General features: G+C 43.8%; 1 protein-coding gene across 1 annotated transcript in view; it reads left to right on the top strand.

Annotated features, from left to right (window-relative positions):
- Positions 1-13,769, top strand: part of gli2a (GLI family zinc finger 2a) — an 84,366-nt gene that overhangs the window by 38,302 nt on the left and 32,295 nt on the right. Inside the window, exon 3 of the mRNA XM_051402834.1 lies at positions 9,400-9,505. Coding sequence (XP_051258794.1) covers positions 9,400-9,505 — 106 coding nt within the window. The remainder of the gene's footprint in view (positions 1-9,399; positions 9,506-13,769) is intronic.

Below are 13,769 nucleotides of genomic sequence, written 5' to 3'. Positions count from 1 at the left end.
GCCTGCTGTCAACTGTCAAGAACCACGTTCGCATTACACTCGTGTGCACATACAAGCGAAGATGCACAGGATTACGAGTACTGCTTCGCAGAAAAACAAACTTTCTGTGATTTGTGCACAAGCTCAGGTGTCATTTATCCTGTAGGCTAATTGTTTTCTGTGTTTGCCATTTTCCACCACTCAGCCATTGAGCTTTTCCATTTGCCTGCACACAATCTAATGAAGACAGACATGTAGACTAACACAGAGCAAGCTCCTTTTCTCTTTCAATGTCGCAAATCCCTCTCTTTTATAAACGCTTCGACCCTATTGCCAGCGAGGGATTGATGAAAGCGACATGTGTTACTCATAGGACCCCTTGTTTATTTGACTTCCATACTTGCATTAAGGCCAAGTAAACATATCAGCTGCCCTCCGGGCTGCTTTCACAGCGCCACCCTTACTGCCAAAGGTAGCTGCAGGGAGGAGAGGGAGAGAGATCTCCCTGCCAGTGAATGAACCACTGATTAATGTTATTTAGCTCTGATATAAAGGATTTAGTGCAGTTTTATATGTCAGACTAATAAGCCTTTGTATCTGGAAAAAACTAAATATATATATATATATATTGCCACAAGAGATAAAGTTTAGTTCACAAACTGCTCAGCTCGAGGGCCATTTAGTAATCCTGGCATCCCAGAGGTTGTGGCCCTAATAATTCAGGCCATTGTTGACCCATGGCCTCTTCCCCAAGCCTTCTTCTTCCTGCTTCCTTTCCTCTTTGCTTATCACAGTATGAACCGACTCTCTTCGCTTCAGGCAGTCTTCTTAACTGTTTTTCTTATCTCAGCCACAACGGACAGGTAGGAAAACTGGTGATTGAATTGACCAGTAACCAGTAGCACTCCCTGTCCCCAAACCTACACTTCAGTCCTTCCAGCCTTGTATAACAGATCCATCAGACCGGTATGAGGGAACAATGCATTTTTGTGGTTCCCTGTCTTTGCCTCTTTTCATACTGAGCCTTACTCTGTGTAAAACAACCAGGGTTTTAAATCACTGTGATATTAGGAGTCATCCTTTTTCAGGTAGTGCTGACATGAGTGTGTTTGTGGATAATTTACAAAATGAACTTCATGCTGCATGAAAGATGACTTGAAACTAGAGATTGAGACCATAACAAGACAAGACACCTTTTGAAACAAGATAGTGTGTGTGTGTTGAACTAATCCCACAGTGTAAGAGAGCGCCAGCCAACACACACTGCTGTTATAGGGACAGATAGAAAATATTAAATGTCACACATAAAAACCGTAATCAAATGCATCTTTTCCTCGTAAAACACAGACCGTAAAATGAGGGTCACTTCAGGAAAAGAGAAAGAGCAATGCAGCATTATCGGACGGAGGGAGGGGGCGGTTGGTCGGAGGCCCTCTGACCTGCTTCACAGCTGCTTCTTGTTAGTGCTTTAAAACAAATTCCCAGAGTGAGACGGTTTCCACTCTGAATCCTGCCCCGAAGAAAGAGGCCAGACAAGACTGGAGTTTATAAGACCCCGTTGCTGTGTGTGTATGTGTGTGTGTGTGTGTGTGTGTGTGTGTGTGTGTGTGTGTGTGTGTGTGTGTGTGTATAAACAGCCCAGTCTTAACGTTTTATCTTATCGGGATAGATGACCTGAGAGCGCAGGGGCCTGCACTTAAGAGGCTCTGCCCTGCGCTACGAACGCCACCAACAGTCTGCTGAGCTCCTTCAAAATCTCCAGCTTTAAAAGTATCAGCCCTTAACTGAGCTTCAGTAACACTCAGAGGATGTTTACGGGGCTTTAGTGAGAGTCGACCTTTGATTCAACTGTTGCTGAAGCTAAACAAATGTAAGTAAGCCTTATCTCAGATGGTACAGTATACAGAGGTTGAATAAAAACCCACTCGCCCGCAGATTCACGTCTTAATGCGACATTCGGGCGGACCAAATGTTTTTGACAGTTTATTCTCACCTGTCACCAGACTTTTAAAATACGAAGAATGGGTCTGCTTTGTAATGCAAACACACGTGTAGGGAAAGTAGAGGGATGTTCGCTGTTTCCTGCAGTTAAGTCTGAAACGGGCCACATGTTTTCAGAGCTGTTGTAAACTTTTCCCGCTATTAATGTCACTATGAAACTAATGGATATCAGTTGTTTATTTAATAAACCTCCATGCTGATGGTTATAAACGTTTTTAGGGACATGAATTATTTTAAACAGGAATTATTTTAAAGGTCCCTCAAGAAGAATTTACCTCTGGCCTTTTTAAGCCGATCTGTGTCTTAAATAACTTTGCTGTCTTCGCGGTTCAAATGGGAAAATGTTGTGTGTCATTCCGTAAGGCCGCAGACACATCTAACGGGTTCAGCTTGATGGAGAACAGGCCAGGTCCGTCAAGGAGATACTCCCCAGCCTCCCGCTCCGGCCTGGAGAGCAGTCTCCCCGGGGGGTGCCTCACCTCAGAGTGACCCCCAGCTGAGACGGCTTTAGATTGATGTGCGCTGCCTCCTTCTCCCACACATTGTGTGCTGTTTTGGGTTATTTCCTCTGCCTTTCCCTTCTTTCCTTTAATGAAAAAAGCCCTGTTTACAAGCCGGGGAGGGGGAGTGCTGAGCTTGCGCTGAGGATGCCGTCATAGGGCGCTGAGGACGCTCTTTGTGTGAACTGGCAGCTACTCCGTCAGCTGTGTCTGAGAGGTTAAAGGGCTCAAAGAAAGACAGAGGAAAGCTCTGAGTTCCCGCTGTTTGAAGGGATTTGGCTTGATCGGTGCGTTGCCAGAAACTGGAAAAGTTAATGCTGCTCAGACCTGACAGAATGAGGAACAGATTGATGAAGTCACACATGAACTCACATTTTTTTGTGTTGTTTTGATAAGTGCAGAAAGCATATAAAAGTGACAACTTAATATTACAAGGATCAGCCCTGCATCCTTCCGAATTGGCCCCCGGTTTATTCTTACCATTGCCGCAACAATAACAGACCCATTGCATTCATTTCTTGATCAGGCCTACACCTGCGCTCTAAAGGGGCCAGGCGATAAATCAGAAGTCTGCACGGGAAGCTGATTATCCTGACACCTCATCAGTCTTCACAGAGAGGCCCAGTGCCTGCCACAAGGAGAGGCTTGCTAAGCCTAGCTACCTGTATGCTAACATCACACACTCACACATGAAGGACACACCCGGCCCCGCTAAACGCCCAACACTCGCCGGGTGATCCATGGCGGTCGTTAGGCAGTGATCCCCCAGGTGCTACTGCTGGACACCAGTGATTATACAGTACCGCCATTCCCAAGTTGAAAACCTTCTAACTCTGATTGCTGTCAGTTTTTGGTAAAAGAACTACAATTTTAAAGATGTTTTTAATATATTTTTAATGACATATCGGATATCTGACAAAAGCAAAAGTCTCGTCATTCTTTGCTACTTCCCTCGGTACCTATTTTACACTGAACGGATGTCGGTACTGCCAGTTAATGGCAACCCAGGTGAGATAGGGTCTTGGTAGCACTCAGTCTTTAGAACAATTAGGAGAGGCGGTGCAGCACCTTGTAGCCCGGGTGATGGATCATACCTGTGGTGGGTTCGTGAGGTTGACGCTCAGACTAGCGAGTGATTGGCTGAGGCAGGCCTACAGATTTGACAGAGACTGATCGCAGAGGAGGGAGGCCAGCTGGGTCTGAGAGGGATCTGTAAACACGCCGGGACAGGAACGGAGGCAGCAGAGGCCCGAGCCCCTACATAACAGCCCCTGTGAGATGATACAACACATCTGGGGGGGGTGTAGGCTGGATCAGGGCGTCATGGCGACAAGATATAAACACAGGCCCTCATAGTAACCCGCTCAGATTTTAATCTCACACTGCAGTTCATCAAAAAAAGCATACAGCTTCACTGTTTTGGTTCAGTTTCTCTTTTCTCATCAACCTCATTGCCTTTGGTCGCCAGAAACACAACTCTTAAATTAATGGCAGTGTGTTAACATTGTTTTGTCATTGCTTGTTGCCACCAGGTGGCCAAAGAACTGATTAGTGCTGCTTTAATACTAGTTAATACAGTACAGAATCAGGTTTATTGACAAGTAGAAGGACTTTGCCTTGGTATATTGGTGCATAACAATACACACAGGACAAGAAAAATGTAAATAAAGATAATAAGATAAGATATGTACAGTATAAAAAGACCCAAATAGTTCTGGTACCTTACCAAAAGCAAAATGTCTCAGATATTACATGTTATCTAAAAACCCAAGGAGCTGTAAAAGAACTGTCCAAACAAAACAGTCACAATTACTAATCTGAGTATGAACTCGATGTCAGTCTGACAGTTTTGAATATTATGGACTTTTATGGACACATTTGGGCCCGTACTATAAAAGTGTTGAGGTTCAGGACCCAGCCCTAGCCACAACCACTGACTAATAACACTGTTGTATCTGAAATATAAACATCTGATTTCATAATGTGCCATAAAGCAGTGAGAAGCTTCAAGCCCCCTTTACAGTGCTGACTCAAACCCACTGGAAAACAAGTGTGTTAGTCTTCCCAGGGAGGGAGTGTTTGATGTGTTCATCATAACATATACAGACTTTGCACGAGTTCACAGGGACTAATGAATTTCCGCTCAAACCATCTTGTGTCATTACAGAGACCATTGGCCTAATCCACTTACCTTCTGCCCAAAATCCCCCTATCAATAAAAAAGGTATCATTTTACCCTCCCCGAGGGCTGTTAAAAGTAAAGAGCCACTCTGTTAAGACTTCCTTTCATAGATGGCAGTGGTTCCGTGCTCTCCTGTAAGCCTCTAATCCCTCTGTCGCCATCACTCGCCCATGTACTGCCCTAGAGGAAGCGACGTCTTGCAAACTAAACCTGCAGGTCTCATGTTGTGTGTGTAGTGCGGGATTCCCGGATTAGGCTAAACATACACTTTTTATTAACCTTGGGCATAACACTTGCTGTAGTGTGTTTTGTGCGTGTGTGTGTTTAAGAAAGGCATTTCTGTTCAACCTCAAAGTAACACGTTTGTGTTTGTCTCAGTCCCTCTTGATGGTTGCTTACCGAGAGCGAACTGCAGAACAAATCACTGTCTGTGTGTGTGTAATTGTGAGTGTGTGTGAGTGTGTATGCATGCACATGAGCATTTGTGTATAGCCGTTGGCACGGCGCTGTGTAGTTAGGATGCAGGCCAACTTTTTCTGCTGGAATTTCCTGTCTGAATTGAGCACCCCCACCTCTCCTGCTCCTCTGCTCTTCACTTCTCTTTCTCTCTCTCTGTGCTTTCCTCTCCCCCTCTCGCCCTCTGTCTCTCCCTCACTGCCCCTTTCTCTCAAAGCACGACAAAGGCTTTTTTTTCCTTCCCAAAATTATTCCTGGCCTGGCCTGGCCTCTCAGGGCATTATTATTATCGTTGAGTACTTCCTCGAAGACATGAGCCCACTCCACTCTCCACTTCAGCATGGTCCTGATCCGGGGCTTCATTTGGACATAATGAGAGAGTGCTTTTCCTTCTTCTTTCTCTGAGTCATGAGACTCGAAGGGGCCTTTGTTAACATCGAACACCTGGCATTGTCTTTAGCGAGAGATCAAACCGGGGCTTTAAGATGCAAACTAAAAAGGAGGAGACGATGTGGGGCTCTAACCCTGCTGCTTGGCAGGATGTTTGGCACGTCTGGAGCCTCGTTATGGGGGCTAGGGGGCAAAGATATGTTCAGGCTTAAAACAAACATGTTGATGAGAGATCAGAGCAGATATGGTGCCCAAGAACGACCACCAGCTAAAGGTTCCTGTGCGTTGGATTGATTTATGATATAAGATTACACTAATATAAAAGCCCCTCAGTGCACTTAACTGCATTTTAAACTCCTGCCATGGTTTAAAGTTAGTTAGTGACCTTTTCCAGGTAACAAATTATAACACAGGGATCCATCAGTGCTGTGTTAGGCACATGTGACAGGATGAAATACATTTCAGGAAGTCCAGTTTGAGCAGTAGATCCATGATTTTTGAGACTTATCAAGAATTAAAACACACCATTGCCTCATAGCAGGACAGGATCTTACAACTCTGGAAAGTTGTCGCAGTGATAACTTTCTGCTTCAATGTCACGCTGTGTTGCGGTAAAAGTTGAGACAAGTTGTGCTAAAGTCGGTCTGAACAGTCCTCTGCTCTGTTTTGGATATACAGTATGAAGCCCAGGGTGGAGTAACCCTGCATGCCAACACACCCAAAGGAGACAGGAGGGCGGTAAATCAAGAAACTGCTGCGTGTGAATCGTCCCAACCATGTACCTGTCTGTAGTTGTCCCTGCAGCCCAGGAAACAATGCAGCTGTCTGGGTGATGGAAGGGCCTGTTCAGCCCTTATCGCCCCCACATCCAGCAGCCCCAAGCTGGGAGCGGGGTGGGGGGGGGAATCAGCCTCTGGGGCTTCTGCTTGATACTGTTTATTTTAGTTTGCTTGTGTATTCGTTTTCACTAATGGACTGAACATCATTCCTTAATGGAAGATTTAAACAAAAATCATGTGATTAATAATCTATGACTTTTCATATAAACAGTGAGACCCGATCATAAAGGCTTTTACATCCTGCTGAGTGCAATCACATACATCAAAAAATACATCACAACACAAGTACAATGCAAAGTAATGAGCAAAAAAACAACTAAAGACGAGTCCAGGTTTGACAGTTTAATTGATCAACTCTCCGACAGGTCCAAAAGAATCTCCTGCGCCGCCCCGACTTCCAGCACAAGCTTGTTGTCTTTCTCATAGTCTAGTCTCCTTGTCCCGTGGCCTTCCCACCCTCTCCACCAGAGATGTGCCAGGCAGCACAAGCAGGGGGCACCTCCCAGACAAAGCCTGAACTTCTGGCTCCACTTGTGAAACAAAGCTCGGACTCCTTTTTCCCAGCTCTCACTCCCTCTCGCTCATTTACTGGGCGCCTCTTTTTGGCTTTGTAACACACAAGTTGACTCGGAATTGGCCGCCTGTCTCGCACACAAAAGCAAGGGAGGCTCGCTGGCTGAGATCCAGCGGCGTGGATCTTGATAGAAACGCAGAGCCCCATGCCTTCTGAGCTCAAAGACAAGAGGAGACAGCAGACATTTTTACAACTCCCTTTGGCCTCGCACACAATTTTGACTATTCTGTGTGTGCAGTGGAACGTCCAGTGATTTGTAAAAAATTCAGGGTATTCATTAATGTTACTGCAGTTCTGTCATGTCTATCATTTCTGAAGTAAAATTCCTTTAGAAATTATCCCAGCATGTTTTGAAGACATCGGTCTTCTGGCAGTGTAATGTTTTTATGGCTAGTGTGTCTAGGCACACGCCTGACGGACATCTTTTCAGTAAAATAATAACTATTTTTGGCACAACCTTCATATTTTGCTTAACAAAAACAGGAATCACCCAACTGCACAAACGTCTTTATCTTAATCGACTGTATGTGTGCCACGGCTGATTTCAGCAAATGTCATGCAATGCAACACCCATGCAGACTGGAAAAACAATCATCGTTGGGTAATGCTCGTCCTTAAACAAATTCCACACCAGTCGAATGTTTCACAGTTCGAAGCTGCCTTCAGGGGGACTCTCCTCCACCAGTCGTGTGTAATCCCGTCAGAATTAACTAAGAACAAGATGGTACAACGTCACAATGATTACCTCGAGCACAACAACAAAAGGCTCAATCAGGGTTAAGTAGCAGTAATGTCTGTCTTTGTAATTGGCATCACCTAAAAACAACATCCAGCATTCTGCCATAGCCCACAGGCACAGAGTCCTGTTGCACCTTGTTTAGGGCGTTAGGACCCCTTAAGGCACATTTCAAACAGGAAGGTGTTTACAAGGAATGCAAACTTTGAAAAGAAAATCCGTAGCATGACAAACTGGACTTTGAAACATGAACTATAGAAAGCAGCAAGTAGATTAAGAAATATTCAATAGCAGAAACCAGGCTTTTATTTTGGAAAAGGCTTATATCGGTATTTAATTTCCACTCTTTTTCAGTATTATATAAACTCAAAATCTCTTTCATATTTACCTGTTGTCTTGATACAGTCAGCATAATGTACACTCACCACTCTGTTGATCATATTTTTTTAAATATAAGTTTTTTATTTACACATTTTTTCCAGCCGTTTCTACATTTCAGTTTTATTATTTTGTTTTTTTTCTAATCTGCTAAAATACCATCAATGAAACACAACACTTCCTGCACAGATGTTTCACATTAAAAGCAGTCCATTGGCTGAATCAGCATAATCAGTCCCTTTCCTGGCAGACATTTAATGTGAAAAATTAGCAGGAAGCATTGGGTTTCATTGACGGAAGCTAACAGCGATCCAAAAAAGTGGAATTAATTCACAATCACAAAGTGAATGAAACTAGTATTCCTGCTATAAAGGGAGAGAGAGAGGAAGAACAGTGAGTGTGGCGTGACTGTTGTTTTAATTCTGGCAGCAGGTCATTTGGGCTTAGTCTTCTTGGCATATTGGGCATTACATTGGTGTGAAAAGACGCACCCATTTCCCCCTTGTTACCCAGTCCCAGAGGTCCTCTCATATAGAAATAATGATCTGCTCTCACTGAGCTTTGACCTTTAACCCTAGTGGTCTCTGCTCCCAGGTCATCCCAGGCTTACTGGACCGTACAGCCAGAGAATCCTAATAGCAAGCAGGGATCGACCCAGGGGGTTTGCATTGCTCTACACTCTCTGTCTCTGTCCCCCCACAGTGCACACACACACACACACACACACACACACACACACACACACACACACACACACACACACAATGTGAGATCATTCTGGGGTTTTTTGGTTTATTTTCCTGCAACAAACATGCCAAACTTCAACATATCAAACCAGAGAGAATTAGTAGGCTTTCTGTCTATGATTAGAGCTCTCCTCCCCCTTCAATCATGACAGTAATGTCTCCTACTCAGCGGTTGTAATGACAGTAATTAATGAAGATCGGCTGTGTTGTCTTAATGAGACTTCCCTCAAGCCATCAGACCATTTATGGCAGGAAATGGTGGATTTGTGCATTCTTTGTCTGACACATAAAAACACATTCATTGTTGTGTAAACCCTGCTTTGGTCTCATGGATAGAGAGCCATTAATGAACGTACAGTTCCCAGGGCCAAAAGCCACAGACAGTGTGGAAGGTTTCAATTACTGGTGGATTACGGGAACTGTAAAATGGTGCAGTTGCATCTCATGCTGCGTTGCAGGCACTAGTCAGGAACTGTATTTCAGCCTCAATATTAGCTTGTCTTGCTCTACGTTATCTCTTCTTATTTGGCCAGCTTTGAAAAATGTGTCAACATATTTGTTTCACTGTATTTTCTCGTTTTTCTTTTGTGACCTTTACTCTCTTCTTTGCCCTCACAGGTGCCCACCACCTCTTCCCCACGTTTCACACACCCATCCCAATCGACATGAGACACCATGAGGGGCGATACCATTATGAGCCACACCCACTCCATGCCATGCATGGGTAAGTATCATTCTGAAACAGTCATGGTGACGTTCACAGTTTAGGCTCCCTAACAAACTGTGGGCCAGTCGATAGGCTCGTTTGAGATTTTGACAACAAACACAGCGTTTTCCTAATTTTCTGTGCGATTTTAATATTTAACTCTAGATTGCAGTTGTTACAGGTCTCATGTTGTGCAATGAAGGTTAAATCTGTTCACCAATAGGTCTTGTGTGGTTGATAATAATACTAAAGTGTATTTATATATCCAAACATGGTCTGCAAACTACAGGCAGCCTACAGATGATCTAACAGGATGCAAAGATTTCTATGACTTCCTGTATATTCTTTAAAGGCTGCTGGAAACTGTCCAACTTGTATGCAGCTTTTTGTCTCCGCCTCCTGCTGCTGCTGCCGCCTGATCTCGGCCATTGACAGGCGAGGCACAGTTCATCTCGAACAAGCCTACTGCTGTGCAACCAAACATTATTCAACTCCGCAGAATTTTAGCAGCAGATCTCTTTCAGAGATCCAGAAGTTTCCAGAGATAGCAAATGTGTCAGGCAGAGCTTTGGGGAAATGTGAATAAAATGACACACAAGAAGCCTTAGTAGTCAATTCTGATTTATTGCTCACATTATTTTTTGAATGTGGCCCATATCAGATTCCAGTGTGAACAGGTTGCGGTCCTGAAGTCCAACATAATGTCTGATATGACTGTTCACACAGCCTTAGTGTAAAGACAAGTTGCTATAGAATATAAAACACATATTATACTGCAAGGCAATGTGGAATACAATGATTTTTGCTGCTTAAGGGAAAATTGGGAAATCAGATCAGAATCAGAAATACTTTAATAATCCCAGGGGGAAATTTTTTTTGTTGCAAACTCCAGATATACAAACAGCATATATTATACAAACAACATATATTAAGAACAAAATATAAATATATATATAACTATATATATATATATATCGTATGTGTTCAATTAAATAGAACAAAAAGCATTCTTAAAACTGCACCAAGCTAATTCTTATCGTTGGCAGTGAGCTACGTTTAAAAGTTCATCAAAAAACATCAATACTCCAACATCATAAAATAATCCATCAGTAAATCCAACACAGTATGATTGTATTTATCATTCATACTGCTCTGTGGTTGCCTTTTACCAGCAGCAGGGAGGGACCACTCGATTGTTGCGACACCACTTGGTGATGAAGGCTAAGACTTTTATGTAAAACAGTCAGCAGTTCCACTTTTCACAAGGGTAAATAATGTCTGAAAGCTAATGTGACTTGTGAAGGTCAGTTGTCGCTTTCCATTGTTTTATCTCTCTGAGAGTTCCCTACAACTCCTTCCTATTTGATAGAGCTGGGGGGGGGCAGCCCCTCTTTCTGAGCTTCAGTGACGGAGCCAAGTTCAAATACATCAAAGCCAGACAAGATACACAGAGTGAGAGGGAGACAGAGATGAAGGGAGACAAGCCACATTAGCACAATACAACAGACTGTTAACATTTCGACTCCTATCTCCTCTCCTAACCCAGAAATGAGGAACTCTGCCAAGAAACATCGTCTCTAGTAAAACTGCCTTGTTGAGAGAAAGCCCAGTGAAAGACAATGTTGGAAGAAGTACATTGATGCTTCACTAAAGTAAAATGGGCAGCACTAACTCTTAGAGTAAAGTCCTTGGTTTGTATTGGATATTAAAGTAGAAATATGTCCGAACTTATACCAAACATTTATTTAATGTCTAAAAAGCTTTTAAAAACACAGTATACTGCTTAGGATAAATAGGTTGGCAGTCCAGTTGTGTGCTTGGTTTTGAAACTTGCTTCCTAACCTGACCTACAAAGAAACACTAATTTATTTTCTGACTTTATTAATGTGGCATTACCATAAAATCCTGGCCTTGCTAACATTGCCAGGCCTTCTTATGCTTATCTAAAATATTCGAATCCAGGAAGGGAACCCGGGAGTAAGATCAATAGAGGTTTTGTGAGAACTGTGCTGTTACATTTAAATTCAGCAAGATCAGGTGATACACAGTGTAGGCAGAGCTATTCATCACCTGCAAAGCGAGGGAAAGGAGGGGGAAAAAGTGTGGCTGTGCACCCGGTTTGTTTTGATTAATGTGATGTGACTCTGACAGAGTGCTCCCACTAATTCATCAAGACCTTGATATAGCTGTCTTTTCCCCAGCATGCGCCAAATTCACCTAATTACTGCGTGTTGTCCCGGGGAAATGGAGCAGGGTGTCGGCGCAGGGCGCTTGGTGGCAGCACTTTGTCAGTGGTTGGTTGCTGTGTGTCAGGGTTGTACTTCCTGTCTGAAGGATCGTGCTAACTCCATATGGAGCGCCCGTCATCGCTGTTTGCATGTAACATAATGAGGGCTGCAGGTCAGTCTGTCACAGCTGTCATAATGCAGATCCTGCAGTGCTCACTGCTTTATTATCTGCCTTGCTCCCTGGCTGACAATGTAAGAGAATAGACTGGGGTATTCTGTGGGCTTAGGCCAATGCATATGTGCACACTAGCTTTGAGCAAGCTGTTATCTATGTTTCTTATCAATGTTTAAATAAGCTAACATACTAAAAAGGTTTGATTTTTGATTTATCCACCGATTCAGCCTCACTGTCCTGTAACTCACGGTGGACAGATTAATGAAAAGGATCAAAATCGATCAGAATTGATGCAGCAGAACCAGAGAGATTGTCTTTTTTATTTCATGCAATATTCATCCTTGATTTAAAAAAACCCTGCCGCCTACATTACCCACAGTGCAACCGCCAACAGGTCAAAGATTTGGTTGTGTTATGCTACTACTAGTAACTACTTCAGCCTCAACCAATCATTTGCGAAGCTGCCTCTGGAGCCAGACAAGACTTTGTAAAACTTTTTCCCATATACAGCTGTTCTCCCCTAGATCTGGACTATGATGTGTAAAGTCGGTGGAGTTCCTCTGTAAGTAAGAAAGAATTGGGCTCAACGCTTATTTCACCCTAATCAGTGAGATCAGTGAGATTACCACAAAGTAATTCATAAGCCATGACGCCCAGGTTTGCCTAAAGGACAAAAATAGATGTTCCAAATGGTCTGACTCAAAGGCGGGATGAAAAGCTTGCCACCATAGCCTCCTGGTTGGCTGCATCCCATTTTTGTCCAATTTCTTTGCAAGTTTTGGATGTACGGTTTCGGAAACAGGGTTTTAAACACTGATTGGACAAGCATTTAAGGAAAGGGCCCAAAGGAAGCAGAAGTTAGCATAGATAAGGGGTCAGTGTTTGTGGGATTGTCCAAGGCCCATACAGTCCTACAGACCTCCTTCAAAAGCTGTGACACAGACAAGTGGTTGGACAAAATAGTCTCCTGGGCTATGAATGAATATGAATCAAATTTCAGTACATAAAAATCTTTCAGCACATTTCCAAATGCTTGATCCAGGATTTAAATGTAGCAACCTTCCGGCTGTGGTCTCCCTGCCTTTCACGAACGTAGCATTCCAGAGAGAAGAAACGTGCCATATCCGAACTGTCTCTGGAACACATTAGGAAGAGCCATTTGTAGGGTGACAGCAGAAGTTGGACTCTGAGACAGCACTTATGTGATGTTTGCTGTATATTGTGGAGTCGGGCATCTTCTCTGCAAACCCACAAGCCAGGAAAGCCAGCCAGCGTGCCAGCATGTTTGACCGGGTAATTAGCATCCGAAATCCAGCCTTCCGTTCCCAGAACCTCAACGACAACGCAATGGATGAGAAAAACAGATCCCCCGCTCATTCCACAACCCGTATTTATGCTTTTTGGGAAGCAGTCGGGGGGCAAATTGCAGCACTGAAAAGTTGAAATATGCCCAAGGTTTTTGTGTGGCAGAGCTGTGGCCTACACCGCCCCTGTACACAAACAGATGTGGTCCCACACACCAGGCAATCAGCCTGTTCGGGGCCCGCAACCCCACACGGAATGTGTTGATTAAATACAGTTTACAGATCAGCCATTTGGGTTGATGTTGTTTTTTCCTTTCATTGTTTTGGTTTGGTTAACATGGAAAGAGGAAGGGTAGGGAGACGAGCAGAGGGTGGGAGGTAAGGGGGGGGACAATCTGACGATTGGTTGTCAGTGGTTTTGACAGACGTGTTGTTATCTCATGTTGTTGTTCGCTGGCTCCAGCCCCGGCTCATCGTCACGGGTAATGTTTGAATTTGGATGCTCCCCTGAGTTACAGCCAGGAATGTGCTGCTGAAAAGACAAGGGACCCATCAATCAAAAGACGGCAAAGTTG

The sequence above is a fragment of the Dicentrarchus labrax genome, unplaced genomic scaffold (assembly GCF_905237075.1).
Source record: "Dicentrarchus labrax unplaced genomic scaffold, dlabrax2021, whole genome shotgun sequence".
Lineage (NCBI taxonomy): Eukaryota > Metazoa > Chordata > Actinopteri > Moronidae > Dicentrarchus > Dicentrarchus labrax.
The sequence above is the reverse complement of the archived record's forward strand: the minus strand, read 5'-3'. Positions and strand labels throughout refer to the sequence as shown.